At 47.5% G+C, this 22,941-nt stretch overlaps 2 protein-coding genes across 4 annotated transcripts; both read right to left on the bottom strand.

Moving 5' to 3' along the window:
- Positions 1 to 3,144: 3,144 nt before the first annotated feature.
- On the bottom strand, positions 3,145 to 10,736 carry LOC108101896 (tubulin beta-3 chain). 2 transcript variants are annotated; one of them, XM_017206458.2, is made up of 4 exons: positions 10,465 to 10,736; positions 5,446 to 5,554; positions 5,135 to 5,379; positions 3,145 to 5,054 (listed from the first exon to the last, which is right to left on the bottom strand). In XM_017206458.2, exons 1-4 carry the CDS (start codon positions 10,519 to 10,521, stop codon positions 4,101 to 4,103), a joined length of 1,365 nt encoding a protein of 454 aa, XP_017061947.1. In that variant the 5' UTR covers positions 10,522 to 10,736; the 3' UTR covers positions 3,145 to 4,100. The 2 variants fall into 2 exon arrangements, with proteins under 2 accessions (XP_017061947.1, XP_017061948.1); XM_017206459.2 differs by having other exon boundaries at positions 5,135 to 5,376.
- A 7,813-nt stretch (positions 10,737 to 18,549) lies between these two features.
- On the bottom strand, positions 18,550 to 22,674 carry LOC108101931 (long-chain fatty acid transport protein 1). Of its 2 annotated transcripts, none has more exons than XM_017206513.2 (4): positions 22,573 to 22,674; positions 20,884 to 21,163; positions 19,369 to 20,830; positions 18,550 to 18,973 (listed from the first exon to the last, which is right to left on the bottom strand). In XM_017206513.2, coding segments are annotated over exons 1-4 (2,052 nt in total). In that variant the 5' UTR covers positions 22,574 to 22,674; the 3' UTR covers positions 18,550 to 18,664. The 2 variants fall into 2 exon arrangements, with proteins under 2 accessions (XP_017062002.1, XP_017062001.1); XM_017206512.2 differs by lacking the exon at positions 22,573 to 22,674 and adding an exon at positions 21,267 to 21,337.
- Positions 22,675 to 22,941: the final 267 nt, after the last annotated feature.

The following is a 22,941-nucleotide window of genomic DNA, read 5'->3' as shown; positions in this document are numbered from 1 at the left end:
TTTCTCGGAGTGTGTAACTCGCTAATCGCAGGCAAAGTGACTGATAAACGAATGCCTGAGTCACCTGCGATGCCAACTGTTAGTCATCTACCAAATATCTGCAAATCGAAGCGAGTCATTCGGACATCGTTGGTGAATTAGGGGAATGGAAAAAGAAATTAAAAAGCTAAGCTTATACTTAAGTCATAAATAAACATAATATATTTACTTCCAATAAGACACGATCAAAAATTAAGATATACTCCACAGAAGAAGCCGCAAAAAGGAATAATGGAGTTCTGAACCAATGATTGTTTTTAACATTTAAGTCAAAGGAATGTATATCTGGATAAGTAATTAGTTTTTAAAGTCTTTCAATCAACGGAATTAACTATGGTCAGAGTCTTAATTCGTCCTTGGGAAACCATCACTTTACATGCATCGATTTACACGAGTAATTTGCATGTACTGGGCCAAAGCTCTCAGACTTTTCGTATATCATTTGTTTATGACAGCGCTGAGAGCTCCGTTGGCTGCTCATTGGAAACGTTGGCCGGGCAGAATGCGGAGACCCGGCCAAAAGGCCCAGCCCAAGTTAAGACTCACCTGAAGCACTTCCGCTGCACTTAGTCGCAGCACTTGTTGTTGCCGCGAAACTTGGCAACGTCGCAAGTGAACGTCTGCCAAACAAAACGAACATATGAGCCGGGTTTTCGCTTTTGGATTTTTCCAAAGTTTTTTGGGCCCACCATACCCATACGAGTACTATACTGTGCGGTCGCATCAATGACCAAGTCAAGCGTGGATTTTCGTGTGGGTCTGCGGATTTTCCTAGCTGCAATTTGTCTCGTTATTGTTGTTCTACTCGTGTTTGTCTGTAAACCACAAAGACAACGGCCAAAAAGAGCCGAGAAACACGTAGAAAATTGATGGCAGAAAATCAAAAGGCAGCGTAGATCGGGTTGTCTAAGTCCAATCTAAACTAGTCGAGGCGTTTGCGGTGGCTTTCGGCTACCACAGAGTGCATTGACGTGTTGTTTGCATGTGCCTCCAGCACCACCAGCCACTCGACCCACCAGCCCCACCATCCCTCGCCACTTTGGCACTCTTCAAGCGGGTTTCGTTTTTTGGCTTTCTGAAGAATCGGCAACTAGCTGAAAGAAACAAGATTTTCCTCGAGTTTTTTCCGCAGCAGTTTCTCGGCGAGTGCAATGCACTTCCCCGGGCAAAGTCTCCAGCTTCAGATAGTCGAGCCCCAGCCGAGATCCGAGCGCCGCGGATAGATATAGCCAGCAGATCCAGTGAGTGAGGAGTAGGTAGGCAGGCAGGCAGGCGAGTGTTGTTGTCGTCTCGGGAAACTGGGTCAATCACTGCTGCTGCCTCGCTTCATGTTTTCGGATTTCGGAGTTCGGATTGCTTGCCTCCTTCTGCCGGACGAGCGACCGACTGGCTTGGATGACGGCGCCAAATGAGTGTAAGTTGGCAACTATTTTATTGCTTTTTCATTTGCCTATTTCTGCGCGATGTTGCTGCACGGCAAGAAATGTGGCTGCTGGTCAAATGGTGCTGATGATGCATTTACTACAAGTGTATGTGCAAAGGTTTATCTTTGAAAAAAAGGAATTTTATACCAGTACCAGTATCTATAATTAATACTTGAGATCAAGAAAGATTTTTCGCTGCTAATTGTTTTCAGTGCAGAAAACTTGGCTTAGACGAACATTAATTCTTCAACTTCTTATATCTTCTTTTGGGAGATAAAAACAAGAGAAACTATCGTTTTCATACTCCTGAAGATTGTTTGCTATAAATGCAAGTTATATAATCCGAATTCTTCCATCATAGCTGCAGTTGCATTTGCAGGGATCGTAGATTAATGATGGCATCTTTGGCCCACTTTTCGGAGGCGGATTCTCAGCTTCGGACGGGGAACTTCCGCTCGCTTAACCTTCTTGTTGACCCGCTCAGGTGACATAACTAACGGTTAATCGCACTTTAACCGGCCACTAAAGAGCCAGACGGAAGAACGAGTTACAATATTTTTGCCGGCTTCGAAAAGGTTCTCAACTCTCAGTTCTCAGTTCTGGGTTCTCAGTTCTTGGTTCTCGCAGTCATTCAGAAAAGCCGGCCGGCTATTCGATCAAAAACAAAATAAAACTGGTTCTCTCTTGCAGTTACCTCTTCTTCCATTCTTGTTCCGTGTGTCTGGGGTTTGTTCTTAGCCGACTTTGTTGTTGGCTGGTTTTTTATGTATGGTAAAGCTTTGTTTGTGTCACGAGACCGCTAAAGTCGTTTAATGTCTTTTAATTCTCGTGAATCGTCGCATATGAGGTCTGCGAGAGTCAGCTAATGGAAAGGTTTGTGCGACTCCGAGATCCGCTCGAGATTATCATGTAGCAGCCGGGCTTTTCAAGCGCGTGTGGCAAGTGACTTTATGTGGAAAAATTACGGTTAATCGGTTGGATTTTTCGAGAAGCTTTTAGCTACCTGATAGTTCTTAAATAATTGTTGTTTTATTCTAATTAAAATTGTGGATGCTATTTCCACTTATTAAGTAAAATATTCAAATGTAAACGTTATAATTGTAAAATTTTTGCAATTTGTTTTTGTAGACTTCAGTCTGGAAATTTAGAAATAATTTGTAGGGTACTAAAAGCTTTGTTAAAAAAAATTATCTCGAAAATAAAAGAGATTGTTTAGTATTTCATAACTATATAAATACATGAATAAATATCTATAACTATTTCCGATAATTATTATATACACTTAGTTATAGCTTAACAATTTGTGTAATTATTTAATGCGGATTTTATAAACGGTTCAGTGGCAGTTAAAAAAAGCGTTGCCAGAAAGGTTTAAGTTTTAAAATAATAGTGAATGGTGGCGCTGTGTTGTAAACTTTGTATATGTTTTCTACATTGCTACCTTACATTTTACGCCATTCGAGTTTTACAGATATCTTACATTCTACAACGACATTACCTTATGTCAAATTTTACATTCTTCAAAACTTAAATCCTGCCTTTCATTTCTAACAAACATTTTTGGAACTTATGTATATTCATTAAATTGTTTATGTTAAAATATTTCGCAACAATGCTGGAAGTTTCTTTTTCTTAAATTGTTCGAACCATCCCCTTTTAAAGTAAAAAAAGAAAAATCCACTTTTTAATTTTAAATAAATTCCATTTGTTATTTGTCAAAATGTTTGCCATTATTAGTCGTTTATTTGGGTACAAATGTTTTATTCATATAAGACTACAAGAGAAAGTACTGCACACGAATACAAAATTAATAGATTGTGCCCTAAGATTATGTAAATACAATTGCGGATGCTTTTAGAATTGCCTTTGCTGGAGGATCTCTTTTGAGAGTGGTCAATCGATTATCTTTGGATAAGCTCGTATCGTATCGTATATAGCTCTAAACGCATGGTATTGCCAAACTGTCGTCTGTTCGTCAGTCTTGGGTGCTTGAGTGCCAACTCCTGGACATTGGACGTTTATCGAGATTTCTGCATAAATTCGATTCCCTCGGAATACTAGATACTGTGGTTCCCTCTTGCCGACGTTGCGATATAAATAGTTGTATCAAATGATGTCAGATTAAGCGGGGTTAAGATTAGAGAGAAGGGTGAGGGAGTGGAAGGTGGTGAAGTGAATGAAGAGAATGGCTGCGAGAAATGCGATGGACGTGCCTCCGTGTAAAGTGTAAATAGCGTAGAGGAGGTGACAAGTGCCGAAAATGGACAAAAAGATGAGGATGTGCGATGAGTCGTGAGATGAGATGAGATGAGCTGAGATGATGATGGATGGGTGGCGATGGGCAGGGAACAGGGGAAGCTTGAGCTCTTGGAACATTTCCGTTTGATGTTCTAACTGCGCTTGACCTTCCTGTCTGTCTGTCTATCTGTCTGTCTGTTTGATTGTTTGTCTGTCTGGGAGTCCTGTTGCGTCCTGTCCGTGTGTGTGTGTGTGCTGCAGTAGTGGTGTGTGTGTGTGTGTGTGTCCCAGTGGGGTCAGAGGATGCTGCAGTGCTTGGCCGCCAGCTGGTGGCGCATGCCGCGCAGAAACAGCACCTCGCCCCCGTCACGCACGCCCCTCATTCCTCTGGCCACACCATTAAATACAATCGCCCTCGACCTCCTCATGATTGACGTCCGGATCGAACTCGTCGTCGGCGGTGGCCTCCTGGTACTGCTGGTACTCGGAGACCAGGTCGTTCATGTTGCTCTCCGCCTCGGTGAACTCCATCTCGTCCATGCCCTCGCCGGTGTACCAGTGCAGGAAGGCCTTGCGCCGGAACATGGCCGAGAACTGCTCGGAGATGCGCTTGAACAGCTCCTGGATGGCCGTGGTGTTGCCGATGAACGTCGAGGACATCTTCAGCCCCTTCGGCGGGATGTCGCACACGGCGGTCTTCACGTTGTTCGGGATCCACTCGACGAAGTACGAGCTGTTCTTGTTCTGCACCGCCAGCATCTGCTCGTCCACCTCCTTCATGGACATGCGGCCCCGGAAGACGGCGGCGACGGTCAGGTAGCGGCCGTGGCGCGGATCGCAGGCGGCCATCATGTTCTTCGCGTCGAACATCTGCTGGGTCAGCTCCGGCACGGTCAGGGCCCGGTACTGCTGCGATCCGCGCGAGGTGAGCGGGGCGAAGCCGGGCATGAAGAAGTGCAGGCGCGGGAATGGAACCATGTTCACAGCCAGCTTGCGCAGATCGGCGTTCAGCTGGCCGGGGAAGCGCAGGCAGGTGGTCACCCCGGACATGGTCAGCGAGACCAAGTGGTTGAGGTCGCCGTAGCTCGGGTTCGAGACCTTCAGGGTGCGGAAGCAGATGTCGTAGAGGGCCTCGTTGTCGATGCAGTACGTCTCGTCCGTATTCTCCACCAGCTGGTGGATCGAGAGCGTGGCGTTGTAGGGCTCCACCACCGTGTCGGACACCTTGGGCGAGGGCACCACCGAGTAGGTGTTCATTATGCGGTCCGGGTACTCCTCGCGGATCTTCGAGATCAGCAGGGTGCCCATGCCGGATCCGGTTCCGCCGCCCAGCGAGTGCGTCAGTTGGAAGCCCTGAAAGAGTTTGGTTTAAAGGAGTTATCAGTAGGAGAACGTGTACAGGTCATCTTTCCTGAACTGGATAAGCAACCAACCTGCAGGCAGTCGCAGTTCTCGCACTCCTTGCGCACCACGTCGAGGACATTGTCCACCAGCTCGGCGCCCTCGGTGTAGTGGCCCTTGGCCCAGTTGTTGCCCGCTCCCGACTGGCCGAAGACGAAGTTGTCCGGCCGGAAGAGCTGGCCGTAGGGCCCCGACCGCACCGACTCCATGGTGCCGGGCTCCAGGTCGAGCAGGATGGCCCTCGGCACGTACTTGCCACCCGAGGATCGCGTGACTGCTGGAAGGAGATTCGTAGGTTCGTGTTAGTGGGCCCATCGGAATCTATTGGATGGCAAGGGCTCACCAGATGCCTCGTTGTAGTAGACACTGACTCGCTCCAGCTGCAGGTCGCTGTCGCCCACGTAGATGCCATTGCTGTCGATGCCGTGCTCCTCGGAGATGATCTCCCAGAACTGCAAAGAAAGATACAAGAAGATTTATTTAATTTACATTTCGGATAACTTTCTTAACTCAGCAAGTGCAAGCTGACAATCTGGAGTCACTCAAGTTATAGAGAGAACTGGTTTAATTAGTAGTAATTAGTATGAGCACTGTTTAGCTTAATAAAAGCCATTTAACATATTTCTCTGGAAGTATAACTCAATTAAATGAGAAGCAGATGCCGCTGAGCAGCATGAAATAATATTTGTATATTTATTTAGTGTTTCCTTATACACAAGAGATACGGAGGTTTGCATTACCGAGATGGAAATTAGCAACATCAGCTAATTCTTTTTCCATTCCCTCTCTAATATAAAAGATAAGAGGCTGCAGCCCGCATCTTAGAAGTCCGCTTATCTGCCGTTCGAGCAGAGATCACTCATTCTTATCGTCCCTCCAGAAGATATCTTTTACCCCAAACGGGCACTTGGCTATTGCGGATTCTTTGGTCGGCGAAAGCCCCACCATATATTTCCGGAGTCGTCCATCAAGCTGAGTAATTGTGCCCACCCAGCCGTGTCAGAGTTCATGTCGAGCCTTGACATATGGCCGCAGCCACAGAAACCGCCCAAAAAAGCAACGGACAGCCGAGAACAATTCTAACGATTTCTGTTCCTGCCTCCTCCGCAAATGTGACAATGTGACAAACAACAAGGCGCAGCCGCAGCCCATAAAGTTTGAGTTTTTGGATAAATATACAGCGGCACAGAGTGTATATATGGGATGTTCCTATTCCACTGACGCACTCGTATGCGGCCTGTCCATATAGGGGGCCTGCGATGCCGCAGTCAAAAGTGAGACAGATTGCCCGAAAAAAGGGAGAAATAAATTTATGTTTAGTTTTCCGAACGTCAGTTTTGGACGCCGGCGAACATGCCCTGATTTAGTGCTAAATTTAAAAGATGCGTCCGGGCCAGTAAAAAATAGTGGCCCTCTCACACTGTATGGGACAAATTTCCACGCCACGCCACGCCGCTCCTGGGGAGAAATGCTCCTAAAAATAGACCAGCCCGTGGGACGGAGCAGCAAGATGAACTGCCTGTGCAGTGTATAGTATATAGTGAATAGTATATGTAAGTAGGATGGATGCTGACTCATCGGGGGCCAAAGATCCACCCGAAAGTTCGGGGAGCTGCAGGCCAACGACCCATCATTAGACGGGCGAAGCCACCCAATCGAAATGCGATGAATTGGGTTTATCGCGGATACACAGCCATCGCGGAGATTTATTGAGGAAGCGCTCTGCAATTGTTGTGCTGTGCTCGGAAAGAACCAAATTTGGGCGCCGCTAGTTGTTCATTAGCCCGACTATTTTGGGGACCCAAATAGACCCTCCATTGGAGCGGATCGCGGCTGGATGGCAACAGTGCCGGCTCACGGATCGAAGATCGAAAGATCGGCGGAGGGGAAGCAATAAAAATGTTAGCGATTCCCCAGCCGAGCGCAGACACATTCCTCCGACGTCTGAGTTTCTTCCCTTTGGCACTTGAACTTGACGTGTGCGACTGTAAACAGCGAAGAGGGTTGCGATGGGTTGGGTTGAGTTGGATTGGATTGGGTTGGATACTCCGCAGGGGGGAATGGGGGAGTGGAGCTACCCGTGGCGTTTGCACTCTTTGTTTGTTTAAGAAACAAGAGACTGGCGGAGAAGAAACTACATCAACAGAAACGAATCTCAGGCGGTGCAATCTTGGCAAGATCATCAAATTTAATTGGAGTGTGGCCGCTGCAATTATGAAGCTAACCATAACAGCTCCAACAATAAAGCTCGGTTTATAAGGCCGGATGGTCGGATGGTCGGACAAACAAAACCACTCGGCGGCGGCAACAGATATGAAAACCGAATTAGCACACAAACTGTTGAAGTGAAAAGTCGTTTTTCACCTCCCCCTCCCCCTTGCCTCCCCCCTCCCCATCGCACTTCCACTTTTTCACTGCTTCCAGCACGACCATCGCTGATCGCTTTACTTTTACATTCGACTAATTTTTCACTTCGGAGATAATGGGTTTGTCGGAAAATGGATTTTTCGGTGAATGTCAGTTGCAGCGGATGGAAAATGGAAGGGGAAGGGGAGGGGGAGGGGAAACGGGGGCTGGAAAAACGCCACACAGTTAGATGCAATTATAGATTGATGGCTTTTTGGCCAGATTTATTTCGGGCAAACACGATCGGTGGCAAGAATTCAATTTGCTGGGGAGAATTCGTGTCGAATTGCATTTACGGTTTTAATTACAATCAAAGCGTTCCTTAAATGGAATAAATGGAGGAGGAGATCAGGAGTGAAAAATAACATTGTTTTTTAAATTGAATTTCATTCTTAACTTAGAATTAAAACTACCAATGTAAGATGGCTTCTTTGCTACAATTAGTTTCTCACTGCATTTACTCCATGAAAGTCTTCTCCAATTACTGGCAACATCTGTTCTAACAACTTCGCTGGCCAAACGGCTGCGAGTCTATTCTTTTTCGAGTAATTAATTTCAAAAGCTCTGCTGCTTGGCGACTGGCAACTAGCAACTGGCAACTGGCCGGGCGAACCCCCCTACAAAGTAGACCCTCGACGCCCCTGCCACGCCTCTAGCATGCGATCATCTGGCGACTGGCAATCGAGACGCCCTCATTAAGAGTTGCATGTCTGGGAGCCGCCACAAAGTAGCCGAGGATGCACTGCTTCTCTATTCGAGTCTCCAGTCTCGAGTCTCGCGAAGAGGAAACCACTCGGGCATGAACTTTCGGGCTCCAAGTCTTTCTTCTGCGCCGAGGATCGCCGACTATGCAAAAGACGGAGAGTGGCATTTTCACAAGATATAAAACATTTGGCATCAAAAGAAAATTCTTTTAATTGAAAGGGGAGCCCCACACCACCCACTCCTCCCATTTGTCTTTCCCGCAGCTGCTGTGGAGTGTCAAAAAAAAAAAAACCAAAGAGGAGAGGAGGCGATAAGAATTCCGAAAGAAAGAGCGGGTTTATTGACTTTGGCTCCCGGTTGCATGGCCTTTGAATTTAATATATATATTTAATCTCTGGGGCCGCGCACTTAGTATGCACAAATCGTAGTTTCAGCGGGCTGGAAAGGGAAACAGAAGTCACATATAGAAGGCAGCCCCGATATCCTGTAACTGTATACAATAAAGGACAGGTCCGGTGAGTCACTTCCTTTTTCCCTGCACTTGTGCGGTTTTCGGAGGGACCGAGTCCCACTCCCATTCGGGCGACCGCTTGTCACATTCTTTTTTACTTAAATGTCCACTCAGCTCAGCTGTTGGTTTCTTGTTTTTGGGTCTCACATTACGGGAGGTTCGCCGCTCAAATTACCAAGACAACTTCCCATCATATCTCATTCGAGTACGCGAACGCGAACGTCTGTTTGCGCGAGTTCTGCCCCATAAAACCATTGCTATTGCCCAAACGCCGAAATTCCGGGAAGCACAAAAGGCAAGCGAGTTAGCCGCTAAATTGAAGCTGCTGACTGGCCGCTCGCCATCTCGCTCGCACCTCAAATTGACTCATATCAAATGATTAAGATTTCTGGCTTATCTTCAATGAGTGTTCTGTGGTTCTATAGTTATCAGCTCACTCTGCGCCGCATATGTGACCCACTTTGCAGGGGGTGACGGTTGGGGCGGGCGAGGCATTGACATTGATGCCACAGAAAAATGCACCCAGCGGGGACCCACTTGGCCAAGTCGCGATCCGAAACTGGTATTGCCAAAAAGAGGAGGTTTTGCGGCGAGCCGCTTGACTGCCTGCCTCCTTTGGCTCGGCCAAAGAGCTGCACTTTGTGTTTCGGGCGTGCTGATTGAGTGGACTATCCCATATAGACGCGATAATTGAGAATGCTCGACTGGAAATCAGTACTTAATTGCTGTGATTCGTTTGCATTTCTCAAGTTTCCGTTTCGCGTTCACTGCGATTGATTAAAGCCCAGTAGCTGCTATTATTGCTGCACATTCTCATCAGTCATCGAATACCCTACTTTTGATTCGAGTTGTTTTCAGATTAGAACAGCTGCAATTCGATAGCTTTGTTTATATTATTATTATATAGGCGAAGAAATTTGAGCTTTTCAAGCTTAATTATTAATAAATATTTATGTTTTTGGTTAATATTCACGTTGGTTTCGGCGAAACTACATCGCACCTTGTACTATATACATATTCTGTGCTCAAGCCTCTCATAAATATTTATACCTTTCGGTAAGCGATCATAGTTACTTCGAGAGAATTTCTACCCACTTTCAGCAGGCGATTGCCACTCGCCAACATCAAGTACAATTTCTTGGTTAATACAGCGGAGTACTTTCGTACGAATAACTACTCATTTTTATGGCAATTTGTGGTTTCTGGGAGAGGGCAGGAAGCTCAAGCAAAGCGAAAAGATTTCTCCGGTCAGATAATTCGAGAGATTTCCCTTCTCGACGCAGGGAGCTCGAAACTGCAGAAATCTCAGGGTTTTCTTGCTGATTTGCGCCTCTGCCACAACTCTCCTCGAAAGCCGAACATGCCCTCCCAATTTCCCTCGGGAGGGTTCGCAATGAATCACTTTTCGTGATCTGCAGCCGGCCCAACCCGTTTTCGCTGCTCCTTTCTTTGGGCGAGTGAAAAAGGCAGAAAGGGCATATCGAGTGCCAGACAGTCTCGAAATAAATCTCTCTGGCCGCTTCGTACGCTTTTTTGCACTTTGCATTTTATTTGAACGTATTTTTTGTTGTTAATTTTCTTTTGCTTTAATTGCTGAATGCGCTGAAAAAGGCGGCGACATCGAACCGCGAGACTCAGCCCGATCATTTTGGAAACTCATTGAAAAACGTTTTCGGTCAATGTGAATAAATTAAGTGGCCAGAAAAAAGTTAAGAGAATAATGCGAAATAGTGGACTTACCTTAGCGCCAATTTGGTTGCCGCACTGGCCGGCCTGCAGATGGACGATTTCTCTCATTTTCGGATCGGGATTTGTGGGTCAGAAGGCAAAGGCAAATCACTGAATGCGGCTGACTCTGGAAACGGAGCTCTCAATCTGATTTTGGATCTGAACCTGGAGGAGGATGCACCGCACAGTCCGAGTATCTTTGCTGGGTTTTAGAACGAAGGCGCAACTTCACCGCACAACGCACAAGACACAACTGATCGGCGGACCAAGACTCGAGTCCGTCGACGATGTTCTGGTGATTTTCAGCCGAGCCGCCTTGCGACTGGCGACTTGCGACTTGAGTGCCTGCCAACGCCGGCGGCTGAAGCGAGAGGCAAGATCACACACACAGCCGGCAGTGGCGCGCCGACACGCACACTTGTGCATGGAGTACAGTGGGGCGAACGCGAGCTCTTCAGTTCAAAAGCTCTTCACATGGCAACAGCAATTAATGTTCATATAAAAGAGAAAAGAAATGCAAGCACGATTTTTGAGTTATCCATTACTTAGTACCATTTTATAAATCTTTTCCTACCAGCAATACTGTACTAATTAATATTAATTATTCAAATAAATATATATAGAAGGTTTTTATATAACATCTAATATCTGTAATAATTAATTCATATAATCTTTTATTTATACATTCTGGAGTGAAAGTTCTGATTATTAAAGTCACTTATAAGTGAATAAAATATTTTATAGCAAACCCATAAAAATTGTACAACATGTTTCTCGAAACTCAAATTCTTGTACCAGAAATAAATGTCTCTAATTTTAGAGTTTCGAATGTTTTATGATTGGGCTGGAAATATACTCCGTGTGGAGGGGGCTTACTTTGGTAGGTCTCAAATCATTTTTGGTAATTGGAAAGTTTTTCCCAATCAGCGGAAGTTAATAAAAAGTTTTGCGAGCGGAATAAGTCACGATATACTCCATATGGGAAGCCCAAGACATGGTAAGTGCAAATCGGTGCAGCCTTTCGGTTTCACTATTAATTTTGACTTGGTTTATGTGCTGCCGTTCTGCCGAAGAAGAAAAACTCCCATTTGCTGGGGCATTAAGCTGTTCGTCTGGCACCCCGCCGTCGCTCTCCTGTTCCTAAGTTCACACATTTTTACGCTGTCAACTGCAGCGACTTTCACGTTCTAATTTTACCCAGCAGAATGCACAGGTATGCACTCAACCCCGACTCCTCCGTGTCCGCATCTATGTGCCTGAGTCCTATGCGAGTATGCACAAAATTCCACAAAAGTGTCACCGCAGTCATTAGAAATGTTTCGTCTTCTATACGTACATGTGTTCTCCGCCTGCCTTTTGGAACTCCTAATGCACTCGGGAAAACCGAGATGCAGGGTGCACGCTATTTTTGGACAGACTCCGCAGCGCTCCGCTCGGCTGCTGATTTTCCGACGCGCAGCTCGGCGATTGGGCATTGGGCAATGGGATCTGGGATCTGGGATCTGTAGAGGCGGCGTCGATTTCCCCGTTTCCTTGGAAATCAATCAATGCCCCGGCAGAGACAATTTGTAGTCGTTTTACTTTCTAATTGCATTCAAGTTGAAAGAGCAAGAGCAGTCCAAGAGCAAGCGGAAAACTCCGGCTGCTCAAGTGCCTCTGTCAGCCTATTTTCATTCCCTGGCAGCCAAACCGCAGAATTCACTTTAACTTCGATGGCAAAACAAGCATGGTGAAGCGAATCGTTTGCTCCGGCCGCACTTACATCCCGGCCTATCCGTATTCCCCCGCATTTCGTGTCCCTCAGTCTTGCTAAATTTAAATGCACCACAAAATAATCTCGAATTTACGAGCTGAATAGACAGAATGTTATACATTCATGCGCAACAAGAGAACTACAATCCGAACTATCAATGGCGACAATCGCTCGCCTTGCTGGAAAGGAGTGGGAGCACAGAGGACTCCGGAGCAGAGCGAACTTGTCCAGGTCTCTGGACCATCGGAGCATCGGACCATCGCACAATAAATGTGGATATTGCTGACATTTTTGGTTGGCCAAATAGGAATGGAAACGTGCGAAAAGGGCGTAGGATATAGTCAAAGGGTTCAAAAAAAAAGAAGTTGAATTAAACAACAACATTTCTTGAATAAATAAAGATCTGTTTCCTTAGTAATCACTTTTCATCTTAGTTCATTATGGAATACGATTTATTTTTAAAACTACCAGTGAACTCTGTTTCGAATAAAGGACATTAAATTAATATACTCCGCTTCGACATTAGGCATTTTCTATCATTTTCCGCGAGCTTAGAAGATTAGGCTGCCATCCAGGAAACTACATTAAAGCTTGTGAATAAAGAAGGACCCTGCTCACCCCCGAAGCGATTCAATCGGACAGGACTACGCTTATGGCGGCACACAAAGCTCACTCACACACACACACACACACCCACAGACCAATACCAACGAAAAGTGGTGGCCTGCATTTGCCCTTCGTCCTGCGTCCTGGACCCTCGCAAAAAGTAACAAATGTTTTTTTAGGATTTGTGTTTTGGGAATTTTTGCACTTGTGTAAATGTAAGCTTTGCACACGCACAAAAAACACCCACACGCACACAAAGAGCCACACACACACACTTGGGAAAAGTGTATATGTATCACAAAATTGTAGCCAGCATTTGTCTTTTTTCGTATTTGCGCATTACCATAGTTAAATTTATTCGCATAAAACATATATATATATATATATACATGGTTATATGTGCTTGTGCAACAGTGTAAATGTTATTATCGTGTTTACATAGTCGTCGGCAATTAGGTTTGATTGATTTGCCCGGACATCGAATATTTTAATTTCTTTTCCAACTTTTCATCTCTTAATTGCAATTTATAATTGGCATTTTAATTTCTGTTACTGACAAACCTTTTTGTTCTACACAACATTTTTATATGAAATTAATTTTGGATAATTGCATTCTGGTTTGCATATGTTTTTTTTGGCGTTTTGTCGGTTGCTTTTTGTGTCCGTTGGCAGCATTTTAATTGAACTTGATTGATTTTTGCTGATGTTGTTGATGGAAAAATAATATTGTTGTAAATCATAACAATTCCACCGGGGAGGTGGAAGGACCTGGGAGCTACACTTTTATCTGTGGACACAAGCCCCGAAGCTCACGGAAATCGAAAACAACGTAGCACTCCGCTTATGCACGCGGATAATTCAGTTAGCCAAGTACCCAACATGATTCGATGGCCATCAGGAGGCAATTAAACCAGTTGCAAGGGCAACTACTGCCGTAAAAAATTACATTGGCCTTTCATTAGAGTGATATGATGATTATTATGATACAGTTTTGTAGCGAAACTACTCACAAAGGTATACCATGTAAATATGTAAATATAATACGTTGTAACACCATTGCATTTTCAGCTTTTCTTTTTAATTTTCATGCCACTCAATAAGCTGTTTAAAGTGTAGTGTACTGCAAGGAATCTCTTCTGAACAATAGTAGAATTTTCATTTTATATCTCGAAACCAAAAGGATTAATTTTGTACATCCAGGGAAACAAAAAGTGTTCTCGCATTCCCTGAACCCTTTGAAAATATAGTTCGCCAATTTGTACCTCCGCTCCCTTCAATTAGCCGCCGCCGCAAAGTTGCAACTTTTGCTAGAAATTTATGCAACTAATTTTTCGCATACTTTTTTATGGAACCACCGCTCGCCCTTCGCAGAAACGAACGGCCAACATCTGCTGCTCCTAGTGGCCAATAGTTTTTGCTGCCAATTAGTTGTTTTAATTGCAAAAACGTTGCCAATTATGCAACACGAGGCGAGACAAGCAGCAACAAGCGCCTGCACCGATGAAATGACAATTTAATTGTTCTGCCCCCGAACCAATCTAAATCGCCCACCGCCCGAAATCGCGCATACGCCATGTGGCCGCTGGCCCAAATTGCCCGAGGAGTCCTTGCACCTTTCCATCGCCGACAGCCAATCTGGGGAATATATATCGCCTGCGTTTATGGACGAGCAGCCGCAGCAATTTCAATAAATCTTGGCAATGCCCTAAAAATATTAGCATAATAAAAGGCGCGACAACAAAACAGAAGGGTCAAGTCAATATCGGAGCCCCTGTGCGGCTTCCGGCGCATTTGGCACATTTACACAGGGCGACTGCGAGGCGGCAGCAGCTCCAAATTTATGTCAGCAACAAGCTATCGGGCCACTCCCCAAAACGACCTTAATACGCATAATTCGGGGGGCGGCGAGTGGGTGGCGCTGTCATATAATGTGCTGCAGGCTTCGATCAGCAATAAAAATTCAAATTTTGCACAGAGCGCACAAAAATGTTCGTTGTCAAGATAAATACCCTGCAAGCACGGGGTTGCTCCATTCCTGGAAGGTTTTGAAGGTGTAAAAAAGTGATTGGATTCTAAAAATAATGCATATAATATATCTTATATATTAAAAGGTTATACAACTTTTATCACTTCAAAAAGTAACTGGAATATTTGTATGTTTTCTGGCAGAATTCTCTAGGGTATTTAAACCCTGAGAGAATTGTTACTTTCTTCTACTGCCTTCTACTTTCTCGCATTAGATAATGTGTGCGATTGCAGGGATATGTAGATGTGGCTACTCGGCTACACATATAGTAAACATTATATTGCCTGGAAAAAATCGGCTCTCCGTTCGATTCAGCGCTGCCAAGTTGCCGCCTTCACATTTTTGCCAATTGGCCAACAAGTGTTGCCAAATTGCGTTGCGGTTGCTGGCCATAAATAACGGTACTTTTGTCATTTATACACATAAATTGCAGCAGACGCTGAAACGCGAAAAAAAGCCGGCAGCAACAGCCGAAAGCTTTTCCCGTAAGCCGCTGCAGGAGCGCCCGTTACTGGGCATGTTCGAAAAAAAGGAAAAGTCCATAGGCCTCCTGCTATTCGTCCAGCCAGGATGCCGGGATACCAGGATGGCATATCGGGATGCCGGGATGCCGGGATTCCAGGACACTCCAGCAGTGGCCCGCACTAACGACATCGGCGACACAACGCAGCTGTCGCTTGCCATTTGGCAATAATTGTTTAATATGCGGGCGCATAAAGCGGTCGCCCCATAAAAAACAACAACAGCGGGGGGGATTGGGGCAGCGCCAGCTGCCATTACACTGGCATTCGGAGTGGAATGGCTAAAACCCGGCAGAAAGCAGCTCTCACACGTGAGGGAGGACCTGTGGTCCACTGGAGCAGCTGTCACGTACTCCCTATCAACTCGCTTCGGGGAAACTTCCGGTTTTGAAAAGCCAATAGCCGGCTGAAGGGAACAGGAAAACTTCGAGAGCAGCAGTAATTGCGTTACAAAATGCCAATGCCGATTGAGATTTGAGGCGCCCCAAAGTATGCAGCTCCGACTGCCGACTGCGGACTGCAGTTAATTACAAAACTGTCAAAGCCAAAAGGTGCCACGAATCAACGGGCTCTCAGAGGAGGCGGTGCAGGGGAAAGCGAGGCATAAGCCAAATAGGCAGATCAGCCAGGGAAATTCGCAGGGAAAACAAACAAAAAACAAACAAACAAGGGGCCATGTGTGCTTTGGCTGCATTGTGTGCGGACTTTTGACGCTCCTGCATGTGAAATATAATTTTGCCGTATTGTTGTATTAAATGATGTCAACAACAGCCGTCCAGCTGAGTTGGAGCCGGCAGCCGAGTCTCCAGCAGTCGAATGCCCGCCCAAATCGAATTTAATTGCATTGCCGCCGCACGTTGGCTTTTAATTAATTTTTGCTGCCTTCTGCTGCCGTTTCTACTGCTGTTTCTGCTGCTGCTGCTGCTATTGCTGTTGCTGTTGCTGTTGCTGTTGCTGCTGCTGCTGCAGCTCAGTCAGCGCCCCAAAAAGGCCAAAATCAAACAAACTAAGCGCACACACACTCCGACCAACAACAAACAGCAGCGACAGGCCAACATCAAACGTCATGCACAGGTGCAATGTAATTAGCACGAACTGACAAAGCTCCAAGGACCAAGGACCAAGGGAGGAGGGCTGGGTGGTGGGTGGTGGCCAGAGGGCGGTGGGCGGCACTTGGCAGTGGCAGTATGAAACATAAAAACAAAAGCAAGCAAAACCTTTAAGCCCAAATGCATACAAGCAAGAGCGGAGCGATACAAACCAATTCAGGCAACGGCGGCAGCAATGGCAGCGATGGCAGCAGCCACAGCAAGTGGCAGTGGCAAAGCCAGGACAAAAAGGACGAATGTTGAGGTACTCTAAGTGAAAGTATAAAATATATAATAAAAAAAATATATACGTCCTGTGCATTTCATTAAATGATTCCTTGGAAATGTGCATATATATCGTTTGCTTATATAGTCCATTTTCTAGCTCAGAAGCAACCTAAATGAGTGAACTTAAAAATGTTTTCTTTTCTCTTAAAGCTTAAAGAATAGATAAAAAAATAAAATAAATATAATGAGGAACCAACATTGATTAAACATTAGTTATAAAAACGAAAAAGCCTAGAAGTAGGCCATGAAAATGTGGGATTCTTCAACTTACCATGCAGGCTTTCTCTGCTCGAGAATTTCCCGGAAAAGCTAGCGTTCCCAATCCCAGATTAAGGCGGGCAATCAATTTGGAATACCCCATTTCGGCAAGGGTAATCGGGCGAAGGGCAGCCGAAGAGGGGGAGTGGAGGCGGAAGCACTGGTGCCCGTTTGGTCGTAGCTCCACTGGCAGCGTTTTAATAGCTTTGGAATTCCAATGGCAGCTGTGGCGCCGTCGCCGAGCCACCGGCCTTAGCCACCCGCCACCCACCAAACACCACCCACCGCCTTTCTGTCCACCCGAAAGCTTTCTAAATGAGCCCAAAAAGGAGCAGGACGCAGGACAAAGGACGAAGGACGAAGGAGGCAGGCAGGACGAACAGCGCACAATGGCAGCGACCGACGTTCTTGTCGAACATTTCGAAAAATTATTGAGAAATTTTTAATTTTCCCACTTACGCAGGCCAGGCGCACGCGAAGTTACAACTGCAACAACACAGGACGAGAACGGGAGCAACAGGAGCAGCAGCAGCAACAGCAACAGCAACAACAGCAACAACAGCAACGTTAGTGTTGCATGTTGGTGTCAGCTGCACTGGCTGCTCCTGTTGTTGCTTTTATTGTTATTAGCTATGCGAGCGTATTCATGCACTTCTGCACCCACAACTGCCATTTTGTTTATGACATCGACGATGGCACCGCGAAAAGGGCGTAGAGCGGGGGGCGTGGCACCGGGGGAGTTTGGCAGCTGCGGCAGCTGCCACTTTATGTGGCATTTTCGGCATACGTCTCTTACATTGTGTGTTGCACAGAATCCGAAGAAAAATTCGGGTTGTTCTAAGTCTCAATTAGTTCGTAGGGATAAGAAAGGACAACCTGCAACTAGCCTTTAGAATATATTCTAGGGAAAAGATTTGATTCTAAATTGGACTTTTCCTTTTACCAAAAACCACTTTTGGCCATCGAAAAACCTTTGGCAACCCAAAGGAAGGAGCAACATTGCCACTTTCAGCCACTGCGAAATGGCACCCAGCTTTGTTTGCCATTTCTTCGTTTTTTATGATTGCCTGCCACAACTTTTTCGCCATCGACATCGACATCGATATTGGTGGCCCATCGACGATGCCTCGATGCTGCGATGTTGCGTTGCTGCGATGCTGGGCTGCTGCGGTTGCAACCTCCTGTTGTTCTTGGCATTGTTTTGTATGGATTTTGCACATCGTTTATCTTAGGCGACGGCCAACGGAGTCGCAGCTGCCTTTGGCGAGCGGAAATGGCGTTAATGTTGCAGCAGCAGCAACAGCAGAAACAGCAGCAACTGCAAAAGTAGCAACTCGCCTCCGCCGCGCGAACTGCGGGCTGCAGCAGCTGCCAATGAGCGAGAACTTAATCTTGGGGATTTAACACTTTCGATATATCTTGTGGCGGTGCAGCATCTTCTGGCCGTAAAACGTATTGGCTCCCATTATCGGTTAAGCTGCCATTTTATGGCCAAGAAACGCGCCCGGCTTTCCTCGAGCTTTCCCTCGCGCGGCGAAACAACTTCATCACTGGTGCTTCTCTTTTGGTATCAGTCGTTGTTAAAGCATTAAAAATAGATTGGGGCTCACAAACATTTCGCTATATGCACCCAGAGGAGTGGCTCACACATCTTGGGGAGGGTGTTGCCCCATCAGAGGCCCGCCTTCCCGGAGAGCAACGCCTCGAACTGCTCCTCGCTGAGCGGCCGGTAGACCCCGTCCCGGTTCAGGTAGTAGACAGGATCGGAGAGCTTCCTGATGTCGTAGCCCTCCTGGGCCAGCTCCCGCTTCTTCAGCTTGAAGGTGGCCGTGCGCGGGATCTCGTCCAGCAGCCGGATGAACAGGGGGCGGGCGTAGGTGGGCAGGCTGCCCCGCAGCACCACGGACAGGTATTCCATGTCCACCTTGCGGCCGGGATCCACGATCGCGGCCATTCCCGCCTTGCCCTCGACATGGGGGATCTGCAAGATAAGCGGGTCGATAGTGAAAATCAAGGCGTGCCTAGGGTGTTATCTACTTTTTAAGGTGTCGCGGTGACTAAGTGCGATATGGGTAGTTCCCTTGGCCAAACTTGGGAAACTGAAAGCCAGCATATGTATGCTCTGTATGATGTATGATCAGTTCCAATTCAAATAAATAGTAATCAAAACAAGATTTCTTTTCGGATCTATGATACCCAAAATAGTAATACTAAGTTGAAGATAAGCTAGTAGAATAAATGGAACTAAGTTTCAATGACAAAAGAAAGGCTCTTTTAGAAGAAGTTAAATAGACCTTTTCTATGATGCAAAAGTAACTCTTCTGTTCTATAGGTGTTCAAATCTTATGATAGTAATGTGTTACTAAGGTGACTCACCTGCACCCCGTAGACCACGCAGTCCTCGAGACCCACGCAGTTCGTGATGATGGCCTCCACCTCCTGGGTGGCCACGTTCTCGCCCCGCCAGCGGAAGGTGTCGCCGGTGCGGTCCTTGAAGTAGAAGTAGCCGAGGATGTCGCACACCACCATGTCGCCGGAGTTGAAGAAGACGTCTCCGGGGGCGAACACGTTCCGCAGCAGCTTCTGCTCGGAGGCTCCCTTGTCCGCGTACCCGTGGAAGGCGCTCACCGCCCGCCGGGCGTCCACCTTTCCCACCAGGAGGCCCGACTGGCCCGGCTGGCAGCGGATGCAGTGGCCCTTGGAGTCCTTGATCAGCTCGCCCGTTAGCTCGTCGCAGCGGAGCACCTGCACGGGATAGAGCCTCAGGCCGTAGACGGGGACGAAGCCGACGGCGCCCACGCGGTTGGTGATGTTGATCAGGTTGGAGTTGCCCTCGGTGGCGCCGTAGATCTCCCCGATCTGCGGGATGCCAAACCGGCGGACGAACTGCGACCAGATCTGCGGCCGCAGCCCGTTCCCGTACATCAGCCGCAGGCTGTGCTTCATCTGCTCGGGGGCGTAGGGCGTGGCCAGGAGGTAGCGACACAGCTCCCCGATGTACTGGGCCACGGTGCAGTTGTGGCGGTCGCAGTCCGCCCAGAAGTTCCTGGCCGAGAACTTCCTGCGCAGCACCACCGTGGATCCGTTGAGGATGGCGTTCCCCACTCCCACGATTCCTCCGGCGGTGTGGTAGAGGGGCAGGGGGTTGTACACCACGTCCTCGCTGCGCATCCGGAGCATGTAAAAGGAGCCGGCGGACATGAACAGGAACCGCAGGTTGGTGATCACCGCCGCCTTCGGAAGCCCCGTCGTTCCGGAGGTGTAGACGTAGAGCAGCTTGGAGCGCGCCTCCTCGGGAGACCTGGAGCTGGGCAGCTCCAGCTTCTTCTGGGCTCTCAGAGCAGTGCTGAGATCCACGGCACCAGGCAGGAGCTCCCTCGACTCCTCGCCTTCGAACTGGAAGACCGGAATGTGGGCCAGTTGCTCCTTGTCTTTTAGCGATTTAAACACATCGAGGAGTTCGCTGCCTACGATTATGGCCTTGGCATTGGCCACGTTGACGCAGTGGAGCAGGGACTCGCCCCGCAGGTTGGAGTTGATGAGGGCGGTGATGACGCCCAGCTGGGAGAGGCCCAGCCAGAGGCAGGGGTACTCCACGCGGGTCTCCATCAGCAGGGCCACGCAGTCGCCCTTCTGCAGACCCTGATCCTTGAAGAAGCCGGCCACCTTTTGGCTGAGCTCCAGGGCCTCCGCGAAGCTCAGGCGGCGATCGTCCATCACGAAGCAGGGCTTCTTCGGGTGGGTCCTGGCCTGCTCCTGGAAGCAACGCGCCACGGTGAATCCGCCACGATCCCTCCTCAGCAGGTAGACATTGAGGGCCACGAAGCGCTGCAAGGCCCTGCAAAGGGAAGCCGAGTTAGAAGACTCCCTTGCCAGGCATCTCTTACCCACTTTAAATCCCTCGAGGCGGTCATCACCAGGGCGAAGACGAAGGTGGGGTTCCGCAGGAGGAGGGCCACCACTGCTCCGAGGGTCAAGCTGGCCAGGGCGTTGTTATAGCAGCAGCTGGCGAAGACCAGCGTGGCCAGGAGGAGGGTGCCCAGCCGGGTGGCCAGCTTCTGCTTGAGGTTCAGCTCCAGCAGGATCTCCATCTTTCCTTCGCCAGCCTGCTCCTGCTCCTGTTCCTGATCCTGCTGGCGATCCTGATCTTCCAGGTCCTCGTTCCCGCTCACTTCGAAGGGCAGGCGGCAAAAGCAAACATGGTCGAATTAGAAAGGCAAAGGGACGGGTTCGAGTGATCTGACAGCGACAACTACAGATAGCTACGTTCTAACCGAGTGGAATATGTTTTCCGATTTCTCCGACTCTCCGATTCCCCTTCCACTTGCGCCTAGGGCAACCGACTGGGAGCGACTGAGTGATAAGCGGAGTGGGCGAGTCCGATACCGATTCACTATGTCGTTTGTGGGTCGCAAGTCGCGAGTTGTTATCACCCGCCATGAGCACTACGAGTGGCTCCCAAGGGGGGACTGTGGGGGTCTCAAGTGCGAAAATCCCAGGTGTGCACCGAAAACATTTATCAGCTCACAAGTAGAGCAACATCATCGAGCGGGAAAGGTGGAACAACTAGATTGGATAAACAGCTGTGGCAACTGTCTGCAATCACAATTGTACTTTGAAGCATTGCAATACCCTTATTCACACGACTCCTATAAACAAATTATTCGAGGCCAGTTAACTTCAAAATAAACCATATTTTAAGGCCTAAAAAAGGCACCAAGTTTTTGTGAGAAAACCACTAATTGGAGGAGTAGGAAAGTATACTTTTACTTGCATAAAAAATAGGTTAAATATATAATCTTTCATGCGATGCATTTAAAAAATTTACACGGTAAAAGGCTAATTATTTCACCCGAGTGCCAGCCAGCATTTACGACCTGAGCTAATGCCTTTTTTATAGCGACGCCATCACATTGGAGGGCCGCCTGCACGGAAATTTTTGGATCACTAGGTACACTCGACCATAATCTCTGTCACAAGTGGAGCCCCTAGAGCTTTATCAGTCCGTAACAACTTTGGTACAGGGTGAACCTGCCCTGGCGCAATGAACAGCTGATATCGCAGCGACTGGCTCTTTGTTTTGCCGGTTTATCGCGAAAGGCGCCAAACAATGGAAAGGTGGCCGGAACAGAACAGAACACTTGGGGCACCTAAGGCAGTCACCCGGTAGATCGAAACTATAAAACATATTAAACTATGTAATGTAAAAGTTGTAATCGCAGAAGCACGGGTTAGGAAAGCTATCAAGTGACGCGTCGGCTTCAAAGTTCATTGCTACTTGCGATTATGCCGACATGAGGGGGCGGGGGAAGGGGGTCTATCTCTACAAGTCGGGCTTCCATCGCAGAGGCAATGTTATGTGGCGTCTATGTTGGGGACCTTGACTTATTCCGTATGCCGGGCACAGAGGTTTAATGTCGGTTCTGCGCACACGCTGTTCTTGGCACCGGTTACGTCGGTTTGACAATGAGAACTACTAACTGCTAACCATTTACATGGCTCTATTATTTTTTCTGACTGTCACCCACGATCAGGGTAATTCACTTTTCAATGTCGCCTCGGCGCCCCCATTTGACATACTTTTTTCGCACGGTCACCAGCGGTTCTCTGCACGGAAAGCAACAACAAACAGATGTGGATAGAGATATAGAGCGAGTGATCTGAGCACTCGACGCCGGATCGTAGAAATAACTGGCGCTGCCGTTGGGAGCTGGTTTTTATACCCCAGTCGAGAGTGTTGGGGCTTCGGAGAGAGTCTATATAGTTGCGAAGAATCCAGAGAGACGGAGAGCGGCTGAGAGCTAAAAAACAGCCTCCACAACTTTTTGCAAATAGCAAAAGTCGGAGATCTCCGCCGAAAGCTGTAAGGTTAACAGCGCGAAGAAAAACAATAGTATTCATAACATACTAAATTAATGCAAAATACATCGAAACACTTCCCAATAACCA

The sequence above is a fragment of the Drosophila ficusphila genome, unplaced genomic scaffold (genome assembly GCF_018152265.1).
Source record: "Drosophila ficusphila isolate 14025-0441.05 unplaced genomic scaffold, ASM1815226v1 contig_414, whole genome shotgun sequence".
NCBI lineage: Eukaryota > Metazoa > Arthropoda > Insecta > Diptera > Drosophilidae > Drosophila > Drosophila ficusphila.
This window is presented reverse-complemented; position numbering and strand designations above follow the sequence as displayed.

Excerpts from the sequence above, each read along its gene's own strand:
- LOC108101896 (XM_017206458.2), bottom strand. The coding sequence starts at position 10,521 with ATGAGAGAAATCGTCCATCTGCAGGCCGGCCAGTGCGGCAACCAAATT. Across the intron at positions 5,555-10,464 it reads GCAACCAAATTGGCGCTAAG|TTCTGGGAGATCATCTCCGA; the intron begins GTAAGTCCACTA and ends CTTTCTTTGCAG. Across the intron at positions 5,380-5,445 it reads CTACTACAACGAGGCATCTG|CAGTCACGCGATCCTCGGGT; the intron begins GTGAGCCCTTGC and ends ATCTCCTTCCAG.
- LOC108101931 (XM_017206513.2), bottom strand. Across the intron at positions 20,831-20,883 it reads ACCGCCTCGAGGGATTTAAA|GGCCTTGCAGCGCTTCGTGG; the intron begins GTGGGTAAGAGA and ends TTCCCTTTGCAG. Across the intron at positions 18,974-19,368 it reads GCGTGGTCTACGGGGTGCAG|ATCCCCCATGTCGAGGGCAA; the intron begins GTGAGTCACCTT and ends CTTATCTTGCAG.